General features: G+C 39.3%; 1 protein-coding gene across 1 annotated transcript in view; it reads left to right on the forward strand.

The window, feature by feature from the left end:
- Positions 1-22,024, forward strand: part of LOC139728688 (dynamin-1-like protein) — a 34,954-nt gene extending 12,930 nt beyond the window's left edge. Inside the window, 15 exon segments of the mRNA XM_071639628.1 lie at positions 3,882-4,003; positions 4,186-4,272; positions 5,313-5,475; positions 6,437-6,517; positions 7,194-7,261; positions 7,915-8,019; positions 9,002-9,207; positions 11,326-11,446; positions 13,609-13,845; positions 14,313-14,495; positions 14,965-15,144; positions 15,146-15,169; positions 18,471-18,531; positions 19,454-19,665; positions 20,934-22,024. Of these exon segments, the coding sequence (XP_071495729.1) occupies positions 3,882-4,003; positions 4,186-4,272; positions 5,313-5,475; positions 6,437-6,517; positions 7,194-7,261; positions 7,915-8,019; positions 9,002-9,207; positions 11,326-11,446; positions 13,609-13,845; positions 14,313-14,495; positions 14,965-15,144; positions 15,146-15,169; positions 18,471-18,531; positions 19,454-19,665; positions 20,934-20,990 (1,907 nt within the window). The 3' untranslated portion in view covers positions 20,991-22,024.
- Positions 22,025-23,315: the final 1,291 nt, after the last annotated feature.

A 23,315-nucleotide genomic window follows, 5' to 3' on the forward strand; every position in this document is an offset into this window, starting at 1 on the left:
CGTACCAGAACTATGTTTTGCCTTTAAGCTTGAATTGAACGCACATGTACATACTTACCCACACACACACCCACACACACACACACACACACACACACACAAGCATGTACATGCACTCATGAAAACTGCAAGTTGCATGTTTCTGAGTACCAGTATGTCAATGGTGTAATGTTGAAAGAGCAGGATGCCCACCGATAGTTGTGGTTTTGGATGGAGCTGTACGCATGTACAACTGTATGTGTCTTTTGCATCCTTCCTGCTGCAGATTTTTTTTTTCTTTTTTCCCTGTTTACTTGTATAATACTATTCTCTGTAAAGAAAGTGCTAGACTTGTGACTTTGAATGACTGTTATATGTTCTTTCCTGGTAATATGCTGCTTTCATTTTTTTTCTTTGAAGGAAATCAATTTTGGCCGGATGTTTCCTATGTTCTGACATACTATTGTATTGTTCATTTCCTGGAATACACATTTCCTCTCAAATCAGAAATTCTTCAAAATGTTGATGATGTCAGTTTTGAAATGACTGCCATGAGTATGTCAAGATGATTCATACTAATTTAAAGGCTGTATTTCTACAGGTCTGTATAGTGGATATGGTATTTTTATTGTTTGAATGTGCAGTTAGTATTGAATGCAATCATATATCAGCATCCAGAGTCACATTGTGATCCCTCAGATTTTACACAGCTTAGCTATCCAAACTTTCCCATCAGCATTAAAGTAATCCATCCGAATGTGGCCTGGTTGTAAATTAGGAAGCCTACTATTCAGGTATCATAGCAATGAGCCTCAGTCCAACAGGAAGGCCATGGTGACACAATAGGGACTGACAAATTATTTCCCAGACATCTGTGCCCGTCAGTGAAGAAAAGCACTCCCAGCATGTGTGCCAATCAGCAAACAGGGCACAGTAAGGGTTAATTAGTATACAAATGACTGCTATGAGGGGCACAGTTAAAATTATGGGCCCAAGGTGATGTGAAAACCGTAACCATGCCCGAAGCGAAGCTGAGGGCATGGTTATGGTTTTCACATCACTGAGGGCCTACATAATTTTAACTGTGCCCAGAATATCAAGCAGTCATTATTTGTTTTATATACCGAAAATATAGATTCCGAAATAAAGATACCGAAAATATAGATTCTAGTCTCTTTTACAGCACTCGTAGTCATCGCTGATCGACCGTATCATTGGTGCGTACATGAGTGATCATAAGCTATGTGTACAGTGTACGGGGTTGCGACTGTCTCCAAACCAGTCTGCTAGTCTCTTTTACAGCACGCTGATCGAATGCGCAGCGGTCGTATCATTGGTGCGTACATATGAGCGATCTATGTATACGGGGTCGCGACTGTCTCCAAACCTATTTACTAACTGTGCCCGGGCCCCGGTCACACTAACTCGAAAATAGGGCACAGCTATTTTCATGACTCCCCTTTTAACCAATCAGATGAGAGGATTCTAGAAATGAGGTATATAACATTTTGTAATTCATGGATATGTCCTGTCATGGCTGTTGCTTTGCTTGTCTATCTGGGTTAAAAAAACAGCAACAAAAAAACTGCATGCAGACCCGTGCATGTCGTAGGGCCTACTTCAGCAAATGTGTGGATGTACAGCTCACAGTGTTCTATGAGATTGATATTTTACTAAACTACAATAACTATGCACGGAGTAAAGATTAATTGGTTCAAGATGCTACAATTGTACATTATGCACAGGAACTTAACATTACTGGTTGATAGGGAGGCATGCATACAATACTGTACTCTAATACATGTATTTGTGATTATCATTAGACATCCTTGTCCTTTATAGTGTACAGTAGCTTCAGTCAAGTAATAATTTCTGTAGATGGTTTCTGTCAAGTGCACTCAAAATTGTGCTGGTACTTGATTGGAGGCCTAGAAATTCCTTCAAAAATGCATTCCCACACCACAATTCTATTGTTGAGGGAATTACATGCTGTATCCTAGAAATTTTGAAATTGTAACAGGTACAAGGTGTATTGATTTGAAGCCCATATCAGCATATACACTGTAATATGAGAGTAGCATTACATTTTGTAGGGCATCCATAGTGTTTAGGAATATTGTGAAAATCAACACTAATTAGTTATAAACACTTTTGACTTTACATGTATGTGCTACAAAAAAAACCCAACCTGATGCACAGTTTCTTATGGAGTATGGTATGATTGTATCAAACATGGACAATAGTGTTGGTTGTTGAAGCATTGTTCATAGTTTTCTCACCTAAAACATAAACAAAACACTACACACACACATATGAAATTAATGTGCTAATTTGAGGCATGACTTTTAATGTTCTTTATCATATTATTTGAAACAAGGAACAGTGTTAAAGGGGAAAAAAAATGTTGACAATTTTTTTCTAAAATATTTGTCAGCTTTCAGATTCTGTTTGTAACACTGTGGGTGGAGAGAAGTTTTGTTCAGATCTGTACTTCATGTAGTAGGAAATGAGATGAATATTGGAGATCCCTGTATCATTAGTGTAGTTATTGGCATTTGTAATTGTCTTGAAATTCTGTAATTGGGTCATACTTGTATAATGTGGTGTAAACTCTTACTCTATCTACTATATTGTCGCTGGGGTGACAAGACCTTGTATCAGAAATTTTGGTGAAAATGACTATTTTGGATTACTGGTCAAATAATGGGTTAAGTGATGTCCTGGCCAAATCCCAACTGTCTTACTCCAAAAATGAAGCCACCACGGCATGTCAAAGGAAAGGCTATCCCATTCGCCATAGTGCTTTGGCCGCCATGTTTTTTGGCTCTCCTGAACATTTGACATTTTGTAGATACGAGGTCTTGTCGCCCCAGCGACGATATGTACCTTCTTATTCATCATACTGTCAGTGAATAATCCTTTATGCTTCTTGACCTGTATCTGCCTCTCCCCCTCCCTTATCCCAGTGGAATGAGTTTTGGCAGTACTATGTATCTTATCTTCTTTTTTTTCCTCCAGATTAATATACCTTTTATTTTTGTCATATTACAGTAGTATCATCATTATTACTCTTTTTCTTAATAGTAAGTGTTATTTGTATTTAGTATTGTTGTGATCATCATTATTATCATCATACGCACAATGTATACAATCTGAATATGACAAGATTTAGAATGGTCAGTACACAATCACTCACAGTAGACCCAAAAACAAATGTGGTAGTAAGGCAGTAGTATTATTGGTTGGATAAAGGGATTGGAGGGGGGGGGGGGGGAGGGGGGAGGGACCAGGCATGAGCTGAGGATCTGACTATCCCAAAAGCTAAATCTAGAGTCACTATTCAACAGGCAGCATGGGACCCTACATATTTGTACACACTTTGCATTGTTAAAGGGTGAGTATCCAAAAAGCTAAATCCAGAGTCACTCACTAACAGGAGGCATGGGACCCTACACACTTTACATGTACATTGTTAAAGATCTACATAAATTGTATAACCTTTGTAGTGTACAAATATTTACAGAAAACAAGGACTGAGTGACTTCTTAGTGAATATAACAAACATGCATTTCGAAATGATAGCACATGACCGACACTCCTAAGAAGCTGAAATTGCATGATGTGGTTGCACATGTAGTTGAAGATAGGGTAGATTTTATGACGGTAATCTTTGTCACAATTATGAAAATTGTAGAAGTTTATACCACGGCATGTTTGTCAGTCTGATGCTCAGGGGTGCATGTGATTATCATAATTGTCTGGAGTTTGAGCAGCATTTCTCTGTTGGGTTTTCCTCGCTGTTTACATACCGTTTGAATTTGTCTGAACTTCGGTCATGAAATACAGTTGTATACATTATGCACAAATGTATGTTTGTTTGTTATTTTTTTAATCCCCTTCAGAGGAGATCACGTCAGACGAATGGGGCAAGTTCCTGCACACGAAGAACAAGATCTACACAGACTTTGAGGAGATTCGGGAGGAGATTCAGAATGAGACGGACAGGATGGCGGGAACAAACAAGGTACAGTTGTGCGCAGAATAGTACCCCCGAATTGGATTGTAGGGAGTAAGGAAAACAATCTTGGTTTGAGTGTTGGAAGGTACACATTAACTATTCTGTTATAAGTGTCATCAGAATAAAGACATCATATGGCATGATTGCTTGTTGTCACTCTTGTGTCCGGAAAACTTTGCTCTTTACAGGGAATCGTTCACGATGCCATTCACCTCCGGATCTACTCCCCAAAAGTCCTCAACCTGACACTGGTAGATTTGCCAGGCCTGACAAAGGTGAGCATTTATTCTACTCAGAATTTTTTCATGTGTGCGTTACATGTCGCAAGCACTGCAAAGGCATTGCAATTGTCATTCATTGTGTATGCCAAATATTTCACAATGTTTGTATTTTCGCAAGTCGGATGCTATTTGCGGATTTAAAGACACGCAAAAATATTAACTCTGATCCCGACATGACTGTGACTTGCACGCTTACATTCCTCTGTTGAGTGTTGTGTCGTACTCCACAATGGCGAGTTTATCCATTCACAAAATTGTCGGGAAGTCCCAATAAGCAAAAAGTTAGACTCGCTATAAGATATTGTTTTGACATGCCAGTATTAGCAGATATCAAATGTCCGATATAAATCATCACCTTGAAACTTCATGAGAAGAATCTGAAGTGATGTGTCGTGTTTTAATTTTGATTAATTATGTGATGGCACAACACATTCGCATGTAGGATTCAGTAATTAGCAGGGGTTTTGGTTGTCACAGTACATAGGTCCAATGTAAATGTGATAAGCATACCATCAATAGGCAAACTGTTTGACATGGAAACTCTCAATGATGATATTGACACTTCTGCAAACTTTTTCTAATATTTTTTGGTTGTCCATCTAACCATCATAATCATTTGTGACTTCAAATGCATGAGAGCAATGCATACTATTGTGATAGAATTGAAACTCTTTCTGTGTTGTGTTCCCCACATTATCATTTCAAATATATTATTGGATGTGGAAGTAATGGAAAATTGCAATGATGGCCTTTGTTGTGTGTAAGTACAGGTACCTGTGTTCACTTTTAAGACACAGATAAAATGTAAGCATCAGTACTTAGGAGACTTGTAGGAATTGTAATGCTTTCTAGAATAAAAATGGAAAAAAAATTCCCTCCCACCCCCCTCCCCCACCCCCCGGGGAAAAAAAGAAGAAGAAAAATCAGATATGTACAATATGATATTCATTGCCAATGTATAATATCTGATTTTGCAACCTGTAAGTTGAGATGATCAGCATGTGTGCAATGGATCTTTCCCCTTGCTCATCTAGGTGCCGGTCGGAGATCAGCCGGAGGACATAGAAACCCAGATCAGAGAAATGCTCCTGAAGTACATCAGCAACCCCAACTCCATCATCCTGGCAGTTACAGCAGCCAACACAGACATGGCCACCTCAGAGTCTCTCAAGCTGGCCAAGGAAGTAGATCCAGATGGTAAGCATCGCGAAAGACTCTGGCAATGGTGTATACTAGAGTGCAGAGCAGGGCAACATTCACATCTCTCCTCTCTCTCTCTATCTATATTTCTCCATGTGTATTTCAATCTATCCTTCCTCCTTTGTCTAATAACTAGGCAGTGTTATGATGTTACTCATGAATGATTGATTAGTAGTGGCCCCTCATTTTGTTTTACTCATTTATGCATTTCTTTCTTCAAAGGATTCTACAAGTTTATTAAGTTCAAGTTCAAGCTGCAGCTCCTCTGTTTTCTTTTTCTTTTTCTCTCAAAAGGTTTTATCAGAAAGTTGTTGAGGAAACTATACCAATTATCTTCATTTGATATAGAATAACAAGGATATCATTCAATTGATGGATTAAAAAAAAAAATCCAAATGATTCAAATTCTTTGTTATGTTTGTGTTGTTTTTGCAAGATATTCTTGTTTTAACCTGATCGATTAGTCTGAAGTAGTGCCACCTTTTAGGTTGATAAGAAAGACATGCTCTCATTCTCTGTACTCCATGTTTATGTAGTATATATTTAGGGTACAGTTCTTGTAAAACCAGTTGTTGTAAAAGAGGGAAGTCTTGTATTTAGGGTACAGTTTTAAAACCAGGGGCCCGTTGCATAAAAGTTACTATTATGGTAACTTTGCCATCCAATGGCAACTACCATGGCAACAGTACTCAACAGCCAATCAAAATCAAGAATTCCATGGAAGTTACCATTGGATGGCAAAGTAACCATGATAGTAACTTTTATGCAACGGGCCCCAGTTGTTGTAAAAGAGGGAAGTCAACATGGAAATAGCAATGGATCATCGATATGTTTGTCAAACCATACACAACTTTACATTGTGACGTATGGCTTGTACAGTAAGTGAGGGGATTGAGAAATGGACAGTTAAGAAGGGAAGAAATGAAGAATGCATGGTCTTGCTTTTTAAATTTGGCAGGGAGGCGAACACTTGCTGTAATCACCAAGCTGGACCTCATGGATGCGGGCACCGATGCTGTGGATGTTCTATGTGGCAGAGGTGAGCACACATAGGTCTTGGGTCTCTGCAAAGCCTTGTACTGAACAACTCTGCATGGCTGATCTCACAGATACCGTGTTCTACCTCCCCCCCAAAACAAACAAACAAACAAACAAAACAAAACAAAACAACAAAAACAAAAACAAAAAAGGAGTAAAAGCATTGTATAACTCAAATAAATCAAAGGTACAATATATGCATTAATGTTTGTTGTCATACTTTATTATGTGATGAGGTATGATGTTCACTGGTATGTGATGGGAGGGCAAGTTTTTGTCAATGCATTAGTGCCTTTTACCCATGCCTATTGTAATATGTCATTAAACCTCTCTGGATGGACACCATTCTTGTTTTTTTATTTCACTGTTATTTTAAAAAGCAATACTTCTCTTATTTAGCGCATTTACTATCAGGACCATACATCAAAAAAAAAAAAAAAAAAAAAAATGCTGAGAACCTTCTTTTGTTTCTTTCTTCTCACTTATTTGTTGATTATTCAGTGGGAAAATCATTTCTAGTTGGGCTCTGTCTCCAGTATTGTAAGTCTTTGTGCTTTATAGGGCAGCATATCACTGTTGTAATCTGATCATTTTCTTTATAAATGGAAGTACATACACCAAACTGGTGATTCATGGTAGGTTCTAAGTGTGTCTGTGTGTTACTCAAATTGTTTCAGTGATTCCCGTCAAACTTGGAATAATCGGCATTGTCAACAGAAGTCAGATGGACATTAACAACAAGAAGGTTGGTCATGGCTGATGTCTGCAGCTATCATCCCTCATGCTTTTGTATCATCTTAGAGAGTGACTATACTGAAAGGATTGAATAATGTCAAACATGAAATAATGTTTATAGTAATAGTGCCAGCACGTCTGGAAAGCCACTGATATTTGTATATATAGCATTCTTTTTTTCTTGATGCATATCTTACCTGGTAATTACATTTACATCTTGATTAGAACCAGGAAGAGTGTTGTTGCCATGGACCATGGATCTAGTAAGTCAAATTAGTATGTAGTTAGTGTTAGATTGATGACAGTGAGCTTTTTAAAATTATAATTCTTTCCTCATCCAGTTATATCATGCCACTGTATATGTTACTTGTTTCATCTGTTTATTCATATAGTTCATTTGTCAAAAGTTGTCCTTCGAGGCACCAAAACTGATTCGCACATTGTTATATAATTTTCTATATATTGTGTTTTATATATTTTTTTATTTTAATAAGTACACATGTATATCTACAGTATATATTAGTGGAAGAAAGAGAGAGAGAGAGAGAGATAAACATAGCGGTGACCATGCTAGTCCCTTCTCTAGTGACACTATGCGATTATGAAGTATTCTCTCCTTCAAATAAATGATGATGTTATCTCTTCATTTTGTTCGCCCCGCAGCAAATCGACGATGCCATGAAGGATGAGGGAGCATTCTTGCAGAGGAAATACCCAGCTCTTGCCAGCCGCAACGGGTCCGCCTACCTGGCGAGAACGCTGAACAGGGTGAGAAAAAGAGGATAAAGACCCTCTGAACAATTCTGCATGGTCCAGGGTTTCCCAGGCCATATCAAAAGGGTCCCCTTGGGTAAAAAAAAAAAGTGTGCAATAACTTCATAAGACTCCTATAGGGGGAAGAATGAATGACTTGCAAACCAGAAATGTATTAAAAGTAGATTGGGTTTACAGCTGCAATTCATTTTACCACCCTATTTCAGTTTAGAATGCTGGAGTCGCCAAGACTATGCATCTGAACTCAATTTATTAGTTACAGAAGTGACAGTCCTAGTTTCGATTTGTGCGGGCATCTCGCACCTCCACTCCTTCATTCCTTCTTATGCCAAAAAGGACTGTGTTATGGAGTCATCTTTTTATTTGTACTCTGGATTAAAAATGTTTTGACATACTTTCTTATTTTCGTTGCTCTTCTTTATAATTGATGCATTTAAAGGACAAGTTTTCCTTGATATATGTGTGGATTGAGTGAATGCAGCAGTAGTAGTAGAACACATCAGCAAAAGTTTGAGGAATATTGGACAAACTGTTCAAAAGTTGTGAATTTTTGAAGTTTCACTGCTGCCATCGCTGGACGAGAAGACTCCTACAATTTGTGATGTCACGTGTGTAGCTTGATATAAAGAAAATATTTTGAAAATTCAACACAACTTAATTTTCTTTTTTCTTACATAATAAAAGAGCACTTGACTTGCATCTTTAAAGAAGACAGGAGAAATGATAATACCCATAACATAAGTCCATAGCAAGTTGAGGGAATGTGTACTTTTCAACAACAACAACAAATACTTATGATTTATTTATATTGTATCTTTATTTGTATTGCAGGCATATTGAGGAAACCCTAATTGCTGTACATATATCCAAATTTATGAACAGTTAGTAGTAAGCAATATCTGTAGAAAATTTTCCAACTCTTAATTTACAATGTGCCCTCTGATTCCCCCCCCCCCCCCTCCCCAAATCCTTCCAGCTGTTGATGCACCACATCCGCGACTGCCTGCCTGAACTGAAGACACGGGTCAATGTCATGGCATCCCAGTTCCAGCAGCAGCTAGCATCCTTTGGTGAGCCCGTGGACGACAAGAGCCAGACGCTCCTCCAGATCATAACTAAGTTTGCTGCTGAGTACTGTGCCACCATCGAGGGCACATCAAAGAACATCGAGACGTCAGAGTTGTAAGATTTCTCTGCTTTTTTTTTTCTTTAACCCCCTGTGTACCACGTGAATTTCTTGTCCACTGGTACGTTGCATGTGAGAGAAATTGTGCATGTTTAATACTCATTGCTGCAAAAAGAGTTAAAGAGGGTTGGGTCTCCGAGAATTAATTTTCTGTAAGCCATTCTTTTCTGTCAACTGTTTACAAATTTGTAGAGGTTTGTAGATATTGTCAGAGCATTTTTTCTTTTAGTATAACCATTCTATTTTGCAGAGCCTTCTCTTTTTTAACCTTTCTAATTTGATAGCCATTTTGTTTTATTCACCACTTCCAGTTTGAAACCTTTGTGTGAGCCATTTTTTGTCAGAGCCTTCAATATCTACATATCCATCTAGTGAGGCGTTTGCTTTTTAAAGTCACCATTCTATTATCAGAGTCTTTTGTTTCCCCCTGTCAATCTGCAGGGCCTATTTTCATAGCCATTCTTCTTTTTTTATGCCTCGGCCACGAAGTGGTGCCGGAGGCATTATGTTTTCGGGTTGTCCGTCCGTCCGTCCGTCCATCCGTCCGTCCGTCTGTACATCCGTCCGCATTCGTTTACACGATAACTTGAGTAATATTGACTGGAATTTTACCAAACTTGGTCCAAGTATAAAGTATGATGGGGCAATTACTTGAGTAGATTTTGGGTGAAATCGACCAAAGGTCAAAGGTCAAGGTCAAATCATGAAATTGTATCTGTTTACGCGATAACTCAAGACTGGATCGCACAAATTTCACTTAACTTTGTCCGAGGATAATGTATGGTGGGACAATTACTTGATTGATTTTTGAGTGAAATCGGACAGAGGTCAAAGGTCAAAGATCAAGGTCAAATCCTAAAATTTATGTTTATGCGATATTTTTTAAACTCAAAACTGGATGGAGCAGCTTTCCCCAAACTTGGTCCAAGGATGATGTATGATGGGGCAATTAGTTGAGTAGATTTTAGTGACATTGGCAAGAGGTCAAAGGTCAAAAGATCAAGGTCAAATGCTAAAAATGTTGCTATTTCCCCCATATCCATGCCATGCCCAAAGGTATTTTCTTGAATCTTAGTGTAGACATGTAGTACTGCCTAAAGATTCTCCAGAGAGAGTTTCATGTCATAAGGTCAAAGGTCAAAAGGTCAAAGGTTAGGTGAAAATGTTACAATTTCACTTTTCCCACAAACGGTTCAATGTATCTTCATGGAACTTGGTACATACGCATGTACTGACTGGCAGGGATTATCTAGGGAATATAGGGGTCATGGGTCAATAGTCAGGGGTCAAAGGTCAAGGTCAACTCCTCAATATTTTACTATTTCCCTCATATACTAGTATATATATGCAATGCTTGCATTATCATTTTTAAAATTCAATATATAATATGTACCTGTATTACCTAATGGAGATTCTCTTGGAATTTTCCTGCCAGAAGGTCAAAGGTCAAAGGTTAAGGGTCAAAGCAAGGTTTTAATGCAAAAAAAATAATCTGTTTTGCACTGTTATTACACTCTTTCTTCATACCTTTAAAATTACTCAATGCATAAACTTATAAAAGGGTCATTCAGAAGTTAAGTAAAAATCCTCAATTCCCAAAATACATGTACCTGAAATCTTTCATAGACAATTATAGCAAACCTAGTTCAAGGAAAGTGAACATTCAAGATGTTTCTGACAAGCCTGTCATTTCAATATTTTGCCAGTTATGTGAAACTCATTACACATTGTGAAGACATTGTACTATACACTTACTGGGAGAATCATGCATTATGGCAGAGGCATCAGTCGCCATAGCGACATTTCTAGTTTTTAGCTCTACTGTTTTAATTGCTCAGATCTCTATAGCCTATTCTCATAGCGCTTTTTGTTATCCCTTGCACTTTTTTTCTTACGCCTTCTTTTCTCAGATTATTTGCGTTCACTCTTCTATTCTCACTCTTCCACAAGTTAACTCGTTTTAAGAACTGTTTTGTTAACCCTTATTTTTTTAATGTCCTCAAAGCTATATTTGTGAAGCCTTACACTTTGAATTACCTCTTGTTCTTGTGATTTGTTTTATTGATCCTTCAGGTAAACACTCACTTTAATTATTTGATTTTGTCCTTTTTCAGGTGTGGTGGTGCCAGAATCTGCTATATTTTCCATGAGACCTTTGGCAGGACATTAGACGGTATAGACCCCCTTGGTGGGCTTAGAACCATAGACATCCTGACAGCCATCCGTAATGCAACTGTGAGTTGAACACAACTTGTGGTCTCATATTTTAGGTTGATCATGCTATAGTGCTTCCTTTTAAAAACCTGATTAGACCTACCACCGAGTTGCAGTTTTCAAAACCAAACATTATTTTCTTATATCTTTACTTCCTGATATTAGATCTATAGAGATTTTTTTTTTTCAATTGCCAATCTCTGTAAATACGATCGGAGGTTCAATGCAGATTGAGCATCTGTCATTTACCAAGGGCAACAGTGGAAAGAAAACCTCTATAACCACATTCTTTCTGATATAACAACAACAACAAACAAACCAATTCCCTGGCGTTAGATCCATACCCTGCTTTATTGTTCAGACGTCTCATTGAAAGCTGATGTAAAGAACTTCAAAGAAATTGCCAGAAAAAAAAAAAAAAATTATGCAGGCACTAATTTACTGCTCATTTTGGTTTGGTTTGGTTTATTTCTGCATTTTAATGCAATAACAAATGAAAACAAAGTGATTCAGAGTATGCAAAAAAAGGAGAGTTTAACATACAAATCAATACAAGAAATGTCACTTTCATAACAACATCAGTCTGTAATGACTTACGAATGAAAACAACATATTAAGGCATTCTGTATTTATGAACAAAGGAGAAATCAACACAGGGGACCGTCATAAGCAGAACTTGACGTGGATGAGACCCTATCTATATATGTAATATGAATATAATACGACATAAATTATAGATCTCCTCATAAAACTCTTAATCTTAATATACGAAACACAGTTTGCTAAAGAAAGAAAAAAAATAACGGAAAAGAAAAACAGTGACTTGGCGCTTTAAAGGGAAAGAAAAGCACGCAGCACTATTGACTACTGGTATAGTAGAAAATAGAAGTGTAAGTGTGTTCGAGTGACAGTGCGTCGTGTGTGCAGGTGACAGTGCAAGAGATAATGAATGCTATAGTTCGTATATTTTTGGCGTAAGGTATGCACTTTACCGGAAGGTATACAATATACAAATAAATGCCCCTGTAAAGTCATTAGCAAAAAGAACGGGAGGGAATGGAAAAAATCGATGAACATTTGGTATGGGTCAGGGCTGACCAAAACTTGAGAAAAAAAGAAAAATAAGTACATTGATCAAAGACAACTCACTGGAAACATATTTCAATAACAGATACTGTCTTAGATGAGCCTTAAAGGAAACAAGTGAAGTACACTGCTTTAGTTGATCAGGTAGGTTGTTTCAGATGTCGGGACCGTAATGCCTAATTGATTTCTGAGCTAAAACAGTTTTGGGGTTCACAAGGTGAAAGTCTGTCGAACGGCGAGTTTGATATGTGTGTATATTCGAGTTTAAGTGAAATATATTACGAAATAAAGAGGGAAGTTGATTTGTTGCGTACTTGTACATGAATATACCTGTTTGTAAAATGTGGATGTCATGAAGCTTCAAAGTATTCAAACGATGAAATAAAGAATCTGTATGAGATAAGTATGTAGAATTAGTAATGATGTGAATGGCATGCTTTTGGAGTAAATACAATGAATTCAGTTTAGTAATACTGCAATTTCCCCTCACAATATGTGAATACAATATGTGAGGCAAAATTAAAGAATTACGTAAGATAATCAGGGATCGTTCAAATAAAAGATCTGTCAACTTCCAAAGTACGCCAATATTCCTTGATAGGGTCCTTTGTAGGCAGGATATATGTTTGTTCCAGGTCAAATGAGAATCGATTGTATGACCTAAAGATCTAGTAGCCTGCTTCTCGCAAAGGGAAAACCCATCAATTGATATATTGACATTAAAATCCGGTGAGTAGAGTTTTCTGAAATGAACAATTTTTCTTTTTTTTGTGAACGTTCAAATATAACTTGTTTGATTTAAGCCAATACAACATATTTAATAATTCACTATTCAAATGATTAACAAGGTTCCTATATCATGATCTGATGTAATAGTGGATGTATCATCAGCAAAAAGTATAAAATTCAAAGATGACGAAGAATTTATGATATCATTTATGATATGATGATATATAGAGCTAGCGTAAATGATATCATTTGTATAGAAACAGTCTTTTGTTTTTATGTTTTCTTTGTGATATGCAAATGCTAAGATGGCTTTAGAATAAGCAGAAGATTACCCACAACCTCTTGATTCATCTCGAAATGCTCATTAGGGTCCGAGACCAGCCCTGTTTGTACCCGAGGTCTCGTTCGAACTTCTGGTCAAGCGGCAGATCAAGCGTCTGGAGGAACCCAGCATGCGGTGCATTGAGCTGGTGCATGAGGAGATGCAGCGCATCATCCAGCACTGTGGTACCCAGGAGCTGCTGCGGTTTCCGAGGTTACACGACCGCATCGTCGAGTGTGTCACCTCACTACTCAGACGGAGGCTACCCTCCACAAATTCAATGGTACAATTACACCTGTAAAGCAAGATTTTTGTGAGCTTGGCTTTTAGTGAAAAAAAAAAGGAGGGGGGGGGAGGAATTGATGGCCACAATTTATATTCTAACCACTTCATACTGATTATATGAAGTAACTATGTGTGTAACTGTTTTGATTAAATCATCAGCTGTAGCTCACACACTTCCTCGATCCTTCAGTTAAGTTGGGCAGTCGTTTTAAAAAGATTCATGAATTTTTATTGTTTAAACTAAGTTTGATAGGGGGTTTCTGCCCCCCTCCCCCCCCCCAAAAAAAAAAACAAAACTTGCACTTAGAGAAAAACCTGGTACTCTAATGTATCTTAAGTGTTTTTATGATTGTTCGCTTGGGTGCCTTCTGTAAAGGTGAAAAGAATGAATAACAGAGTATGTTCTGTTGTAGTATAAATATGACACTTGCATCAATTCGCTTGTCTTCTGTGTGTGCATTGCAGGTCGAAAACATAGTCGGTATAGAGCTAGCATACGTCAACACTAAACATCCAGACTTTGCCGATGCCAGTCTTGTAAATGTACTAGTTGAGCAGAATGACCGGGAGATGCGGAAGTCGACAGCCAGCAGAGTACCAGAACCAGTACAGGAAAACCACAGAGAGAAGAATGATAGACAAGCCAAGGTAGGTATCAGTTTGTGCATCTTTAAGAAGGGAAAACTATTAACCACTGAGTCTGTAGGAAAAAGATTAATGTGTTAATAGTTTTCTCCTCTTTTTTTTTTTCAAGACTTAAAATGTTCTGTAGTTGACCCACTCTCCTGTACACAGGTTTGTACTGGATGAATTTTATCATCTACTGATCAATGATATATATTTATTAGGTTAACATGAGATTCACTCCTTGCAGCAGAGTCAAGAAAGTGTGTGAATCCCACTTTTAACTGCCAAGAATATTTCATCAGATGAAAATATTAGATGAAGAAGATGGTATGAGAATGGAATATAGAACTCTTATAAAGTTTAAGTGGCATGCAACTCGTTTATGTTCCAAGCCTCCACAGCAAGTTTGAAATGGGGAGTTAGCATTGGTAATCCCTCTGTGATCACTGGGCTCTGTAACCTGGCATCAACACTATTTCTGTCTTGTTAGCAGACTATTCAGGCTGCAACACAAGAGGGCGCTGTTCCACGGAGTGATAGTAGAGACAGTAGTTCTTGGATTCCTTTCATGAGGACAGCCCCTGCAAGCAAGTCTGCCAGTGTCGAAAGCCTGGCATCGGTCAGCACACCACCCCAGATTAACAGTCCCAAGATCGACAAGCGAATGCCGGGGAATTAATCTCCTTCCAGATGTGGTGAGTCGACACGACACCAACTTCTCTTTCACACTCTATGCTTTACCTGTGTCATTTCATTGCTATATGCTGCTACCCTGTGCTATTTATCAAAGCAAATGCCCAGAGAACACTCTCCCCTTTGGTAGGCGTAATGTTTATAAAACTGGGCAGAAGTCAGTCTTGTCTTGGGGGCAGATGGATAAAAAGTTGTTCTAATTAAACGGATGACCCCAGTGGGGCCCTGAGGTACGGTCCCAGGGTCAAGTCTGTATTAATTTTAAAAAGCATTTCTTTCAGATCCAGAAGTAGTATTTCTAAGAGCGACCCCACAGAGTCAGCATGTTGGAGAGAGTGCAAGTAGTTGCAATGGACATTTCCATCTGCAGGTAAAAAGAGTAGCATGATCAATGCTTAGTTAGAAGGGATCATTTTAGGGTGTCGGGATATACAGACTCAATTGCATTTTGCTCCAGAACCAGGATTCCAGAGTCAAGTCCCAAAGATCTGAAGCACTGCTAGAGATGGCATCTTCTACAGATCAAGTAGTACTCTCTTATATTTGATTGTCTGTGTTGCAGACCTTTCAATTCTAATTCCCTGAAATCCTTTGGCCTTTTTGTCAACTTATTCTTTATTTTCACTTCAATTCCCAGTGCCTTATTGCTTACATTCTGTTCAGGTATTCTTGAGAAGCTTTTGTAATTCTTGGTTTTGTGATATTCCTTTGGATATCTTTTGTAGTTTACAGAGCTTTTTATAAAAATATCTATCATTTCCATAGCCCCCCCCCTTTTTTTAGCTCACCTGAGCCAAAGGCTCAAGTGAGCTATTGCGATCGCCCTTCGTCCGGCGTCCGTCGTGCGTCGTGCGTCGTGCGTCGTGCGTCGTCCGTCGTCCGTCGTCCGTCGTCCGTCGTCCATCGTCCGTCGTCCGTCGTGCGTCGTGCGTAAACTTTTTACATTTTCATCTTCTTCTTGAAAACCCCAAGACCGATTTTCATCAAACTTGGCAGGTAGCATCCCTAGGGGGTTAGGAACTCAATTTGTTAAAATGGGCACCATGCCCCACCCAGGGGGCCCCCAGGGGGGCCCAAACCCCCCAAAATTAAGGAATCTGTAAAAATCTTCTTCTCTAGAACCAGAAGTGATAGAGCTAAGTTAATAATATGAGTTAGTACATTGATGACTGTAGTTTCAAGTTTGTTCATGGCAGAATCAGGGGTGCCCCCCTTGGGACCAGGGGAGGGGGGTGGGGAAGGGTTCTAATGGGGCCTAAATTGTACATTTTCATCTTCTTCTTGAGAACTCCATGACCCATTTTCACCAAACTTGGCAGGTAGCATCCCTAGGGGGTTAGGAACTCCATTTGTTAAAATGGGCACCATGACCCACCCAGGGGGCCCCCAGGGGGCCCAAACCCCCCAAAATTAAGGAATCCGCAAAAATCTTCTTCTCTAGAACCAGAAGTGATAGAGCTAGGTTAATACTATGAGTTAGCACATTGATGACTGTAGTTTCAAGTTTGTTCATGGCAGAATCAGGGGTGCCCCCCTTTGGACCCGGGGGGGGGGGGGGGGGGGGGGGGGGGGTGGGGGTGAGGAGGGGTCCTAATGGGGCCTACATTGTACATTTTTATCTTCTTCTTGAGAACCCCATGACCCATTTTCACCAAACTTGGCAGGTAGCATCCCTAGGGGGTTAGGATCTCAATTTGTTCAAATGGGCACCATGCCCCGCCCAGGGGGCCCCCAGGGGGCCCAAACCCCCCAAATGAAGGAATCTTTAAAAATCTTCTCTAGAATCAGAAGTTATAGAGCTGAGATAATACTATGAGTGAGTACAGTAATGACTGTAGTTTCAAGTTTGCTCATAGGAGATCCAGGGGTGCCCCTCTTGGGGGTGGGGGGGGGGGGGGGGTGGTTGGAAGGGTCCAAATGGAGGCCTGAATTGTACATTTTCATCTTCTTCCTGAAAACCTCATGATGGATTTTTGTCAAACTTGGCAGGTAGCATCCCTAGGTGGTCAGGATCTCAATTTATCAAACTGGGCACCATGCCCCACCCAGAGGGCCCCAGGGGGCCCCAATTCCCCCAAATTAAGGAATCTTGAAAAAATTGGGCCCTTATTGTACATTTTCATCTTCCACTTGAGAATGCCTCGTCAAATTTTGGTAGAGCTGTGAATAATTTAGATTAGTGACTGCGTGAAAGGTGAACTTGCGATACTCAGGTGAGCGCTAGACCCGCGGGTCTCTTGTTTAACTCACATTCCTCATTGTCATTCTTTTAACCCTACCAGTTCATTGCACAGCTTCTTTAACAATCCTTTCATTTTTCACTTTGAAATACAATGTATTATATAACTCTTTCTCTTAAAACCCTTTCATACTTAAACGTAACAGTAATTCATAAGAGCTATTTCTTAGCCTCACAACTTTTAGGGCATTTTGATTACATGATCAATTATATTGATCCATCAATCTTCAGAGCTTATTGCTAACCCTGAAATTCTCTTTTTTGAGTACCCTTTCATTTTCATAGCATTTCTTTATAAATCTTTCTATTCTTAGAGCCATTTTTCTGTTACCATTAAATTGTCTGAGCCTCTTCTTTGTGTGCTATTTTTCAGTCGCAGAGGCTTTGTTTTTGTTGTTCTTAACCTTTCCATTCTCAGATCCTTTGTTTTTGTTGTTCTCAATGCTTTCATTCATTATACCATTCTGTTAAACTTTCATTTCTCAGAACCTGTAAAGTCCTCATTGATTGGGGCTTTTCCTTTTTTACCCCTTCCATTCTTCAGCTTTTGAATGCTCTGTTTTATTCTTAGAGACTTTATAGCCTTTGAGATCCTGTAACCATTATCATTTTCATTGCCCTATCAATGTTGTATAGGTATTATGTTAATCTAGAGACCCCTACCAGTAAAGACTGACAAGTATTGATATACACCTGTGAAAAGTACTTACACGTCAGAGGTTTCAGGTTGCAGGTAATGGAACCCTAGTTTTTTTTTTTCCTCTTTCTTTTGCTTTTGGCCAACTTATTTTTCCCCCAAATTGGCTTTCCCACTAATATTTTGTAGAATAACAAAACTTTCTGCATTGCGGATGCAGACTTCTTTGAGTGAGGAACCCCCATAGACTTAGGACTACTATTCATGCTTGACTTATGAGTTATAAACCAAAAGCTTTTATAGAAGCCCACATGGGTATTTCCACCGAAGTGTAGGGCAGCCTGTTGGGTTCATGCTGCTACCGATAACTTTGTGGAAAAACAGAGAGTGATGTGCTTGTAACTGAAATATTGTACTCTCTCCTTAGCCGGATGTACCTGCCACTAGGAAATTGTCGACGAGGGAACAGAGGGATGTAGATGTGATCAGTAAGTATGGAAACATTTTTCTTTTCTTTTTTTAAAATTAATTCACATGTATAGGAAAATCCCTGTGGAGTGCAATGTTATGTGCGAAGTATGCCATTCTTTGTGGCAGCCAAGACTTTGTGTTGCATTTGTGGTTGTGGAAATCTTCAATGGTTGCCAAAGTGCTTCTCCCTAGATTTTGGTAGATTTTGTCTTTTGTCTCAATTTTCAGTGTCCTACACTTTCCTTCTGTTTCTCAAGTTTGTTTTTTTTTCCCACCATAATTTGCATACATGTTGCCAAGATGTTTTACATAAACGATTAAAGTTATCCTTCTTTTGGCTGCGATATGGTCTATGCGACTTGGAACATGTGACAGATTTACCTTCATAAAGGGAAAAGAAAATGTCACCTTTATTTTGAATTATTTTGTCTATCTGGTCATGTGAACCAGCCATGAGTGCACAATGAAGTTTTCTTGCAACGCTAGTCATTTTCATGTGGTGACCATGAGAGCAATATCTGGCAGAAATGGACAAAGTGCAAAATCCCTGCGATTCATTTAAGTTGACAAGTTCATGCATGGTCCAAGTTTACAGGTGAAACCCATTTATTGCAATTGTCAAAACCAGAAGTAGCATTGCTTCAGTGTCTTCATGACTGTAATAGAAAACTGACTTTGCCTTTTGTTGGTTTTATCACCTGGCAGTTACACAGGTGGAGACAAATAAACTAGGCATAATATAATGGCTTAGTGATTTACATGTCAAAGAAAGATAGAGAGAGATATAGACAATGAAGAGAAGGGAATATGAGGATTGTATACAAACAGGGTTGCGCAACCTCAGTCCATCACATTTATGTTTACGAGAGAGTATGCATGAGTACCCAAACAGTAGCTGCAATGCTTGCTTACTTGAAACATCTTCTGTGTTACCCGCAGAGCGGCTCATCCAGAGCTACTTCCTGATCGTGCGCAAGAACATCCAGGACAGCGTGCCCAAGGCCATCATGCACTTCCTGGTCAACCATGTGCGGGACAACCTGCAGAGCGAGCTGGTGGGCCAGCTGTACCGCCAGACGGAGATCGACACCCTGCTCAACGAGTCGGAACACATGGCCCAGAGGAGGAAAGACGCTCAGGAAATGCTCCAGGTGAGTTTTGGGGGAAGCTCGAGTGAGGTGAGGCGTGCACACGAGGTACAGTGTTTGAACCAGCTGTGTGGTCGTCCAGAATGAGGAGTGATGCTTGCATCAAATGTGTGCTTGACCGAAATGAGGTGTGCATGCTTACCAACTCAAAAGAGGTACAGTGCTTGAATCAACTTTGTAGTTGTCCAGAATGAGGCAAGATGCTTGCATCAAATGTGTGCTAGACTGAAATGAGGTGTGCGTGGTTACCATCTGAAAGAGGTACGGTGCGTGAATCAGCTGTGTGGTCATCCAGAATAAGGCAGATGCTTGTGTCAAATGTGTGCTTGAACCAGCTGTGTGGTCGTCCTGAGTGAGGCATGATGCTTGCCTCAAGTGAGTGCTTGACCGAAATGAGGTGTGCACGCTTACCGTCTGAAAGGAGGTAAAGTGTTTGAATCAGCTGTGTGGTCATCCAGAATGAGGCAAGATGCTTGTGTCAAATGTGTGCTTGACAGAAATGAGGTGTGTGCGCTTACAATCTCATAAGAGGTATGGTACTTGAATCAGCTGTGCGGTCATCCAGAATGAGGTGTGCTGCATGCGTCAGATGTGTGCTCGACAGAAATGAGGTGCAATGCTCAAATGAAAACTATGTGGTTGTCCAAAGTGATGTGTTATCAATGCCTGAATCAAATAAGTGAGTCTTCTGAAATGAGGTGCAATGCTTGAATCAAATGTGTGGTTGTCCAAAATTTGGTATGATCCCTTGACATCAAGCGTGTCAGTGTGGTAGACACTCTGCTGACATTTTAAAAATTGAATTGATTTTGACAAATTATGTAGCTTTGTGTTGTGTTGCTATCATCAAAGTAAGAAAACAAGCCATCAGAAAGGATATGCAAATAGTCTCTTGACAAATTTCATTTTCAGTTAAGTTTTTCCCATTTTGCTTATTATGGCATTTTGTACGATGGACCTTGATGTGCATACATATGTAATAAAATGTTCACTGCTCCTTATGATAATGTTTGTTTTGAGAGGAAAGAGTGAATGACTGCAATGGACTATGGGACTAACTAAACGAAGCATCTCTAACGTGATGCAACAGAGAATTGTCTATCATTAGTCGCAGGTCACTACCCACAGCTTCGGCTGCAAATGATTTATAAAAGCAGCACTCCAAATAGAGTGAAAAGAAACCTAAAGAACGCATTGCCATAGCTAGGAAGTGAACAGCGTATGGTATACGTACATCTTGCATCTTTTCTTACTCTGTTTGTGTTTGACAGGCTCTTCAGAAGGCGAGTCAGATCATTGGAGAAATCAGGGAAACACACCTTTGGTAGTGACCACATTGGATGGTAAAAATAGAGCAATTTCAGTAAGGTAATGCGATGATAATGTATCTAAAATGTAATGAGAAGGAGGCGGTATGTGTAATGCCCTGACTTGGTACGAGAAATCAAGGTATTTATGGACGAATTCGTATGTTTCTATCCTGGTGTAGCATAACGTTGGTGCAGCGTTACAATGCCACTCCAAAAATAGTTTCTGCACTGATACGAATGTAAAGTAGTATGTTTCTGAAGATGAGTGAGAAGCTGGTGCATAAATCATTGTAAATCATCGTTTTTATCCGAGCTGTGACGTGCTGACACATTTTTTTCCCCCTGGTACCCGAGTTATAGTAGACCCAGGTTTGTCAGACAGATACTGTACTATAAAGTCATCAGTTGCCCAGTAATATGTGTTATTTTCACCAACTTCTCTGCTGACTGGCCCATTATTGCTCGAGTACTAGGTGCAATATAATCATAAATGATATGCCACAGATCATTTGCACTGAAAAGCTTTCATTGTCAGTTCTTGTCGAAAGCATAGTAGTTGTGGTGCCACTTTTTGCAAAAATCATCGTAATTCTTGTCCGCAGCTAAAATGTTCTAAACTGGTGCTGTCACTTTGTCTATCCTTAGTTTGCCTTGCTTGTTCAGAATCGCGAGCTGCATCTCAAAAAGAAGAAAAACAAAAGATACCTGAAGTACATATATAAGTTCTTCCTTCTATCTATAGGAGGAACTCTCATTGAGTGGATGGGCAAGTTCTCAGTCATGTCCAAAGTATACATTTTCATGTATTTTTTTGTTTGTAATAACCTATGTATAAGTGGTCCCGTTCACATGCACCCAAATTAACAGTTTTTGAAAATCGAATCTGAATTAGATGTGAACACTGTGCGAAAGTGTCAAAGTGTTTCATTTGCAGCCGAGTGATTTGTTTTTTCTCTTCTTTGTTTTTCCATGTGTGGATGGTGACAAATAAGTGACAATTAATGTCAAATTTCACATGGCGATGCAAAAAAACTTTTTCTCCTGTGTGTGAATGCGGCTGTTATCTACATGTATTTTGTGAACATTTCGGTAGCAAAATTTCTTTGGTAACCCAAGATAGTATAGGTCAATGTCTATCAATACAAAAAAATTGATGCCATTCCTAGGTGGGACGAAGGGTGATCCGTGACCTTGAATTTGGCACATTTTTCATTTTTGTCAACTTTGAGGGCGCTCTCCGTAAAAATGGTGGGCACGAATCCGCTGATTTTTTTCAAAATTACTGAGCAAGTCAAAGCCTTCAACAGCATAATATTTTAGAACCTAAGGTGATGAAATGTGGAAGATATTAGCCTCTAAATATGCATTGAAATTTTCGAAATTAACATTTAACACCATTTTCGGTGACCTCGTGCACGTTAACAAAAAGTCAATTTTGCGTCACAGTCACTTTTTCTTGCAGAGACTATAAAGTTCTTCCAATTTCCAGATAATGAACACTTTTGCATAAATATCCATGCTACCACAATCAATCAAAAATGCATAATTTTCTTTTAACTAATATTTTGGATTGCGCATCGGTTGCTATGTGAGGCTGTATCTTAGCAACCAATTGACTTTGGGGCAAAATATTTTGGGATTTTCCGTCAGACACTTCGGGGAACATTTGGTGCGATTTTAAAGAAAATCGGAGGTGGTCGGGTGACAAGCACTGGATGATTTGACATGGATTGACCCGATACTGAGTTTTAATATAACTTGTAATGCTGAAGAGATGAATGTTTATTTTGTTGTTTCTACCAATTGTCCCCTGCAGAGTTCTGTTAGAAGAACTGGTGCTGCAAAGCCCTGCATTCAATGCATCAGGGATGATATGAGGAAGATTTAATTATTTACAAACATTTTTTGCTGATTTGTTTCATATTTACCTGAAATACATTCAACATTAAGAGAACATGCACATGTCAGTGTATTGACCGATTCGGGTTCGTTGAGGGCAGCAGACATTTTACGGCACAGGGCGCAGCCATAGTGGGTGTATCGGTGTGTAACAGCCGACCCCCCTTGCTCTCCCCCACCCCCGGGCAACATGTTTATCACACACTTGTAACAAAGGTTCGCGCACTAGCAAGCATTCGCGCACTCAGTACGAGACGCCCATTGGCTAACGCAGTTTTTCATTCTGCGCGCGTGCTAATGAAGGGAGAGGGGTGGGGGAGTGCGGAGGGGGGGGGGGGTCGGATGATACACCCAGTATGGCGCTGCCCATGCCAAAAATACACATAGCGCGTCACAGAATCGGTCAATAGCAAAAATTAAGATTTGTGCTTTTTGCATTTAAAG

Source organism: Diadema antillarum, unplaced genomic scaffold, assembly GCF_040938485.1.
Source record: "Diadema antillarum isolate AM-2024a unplaced genomic scaffold, OU_Dant_1.0 scf00000019, whole genome shotgun sequence".
NCBI classification, from domain to species: domain Eukaryota; kingdom Metazoa; phylum Echinodermata; class Echinoidea; order Diadematoida; family Diadematidae; genus Diadema; species Diadema antillarum.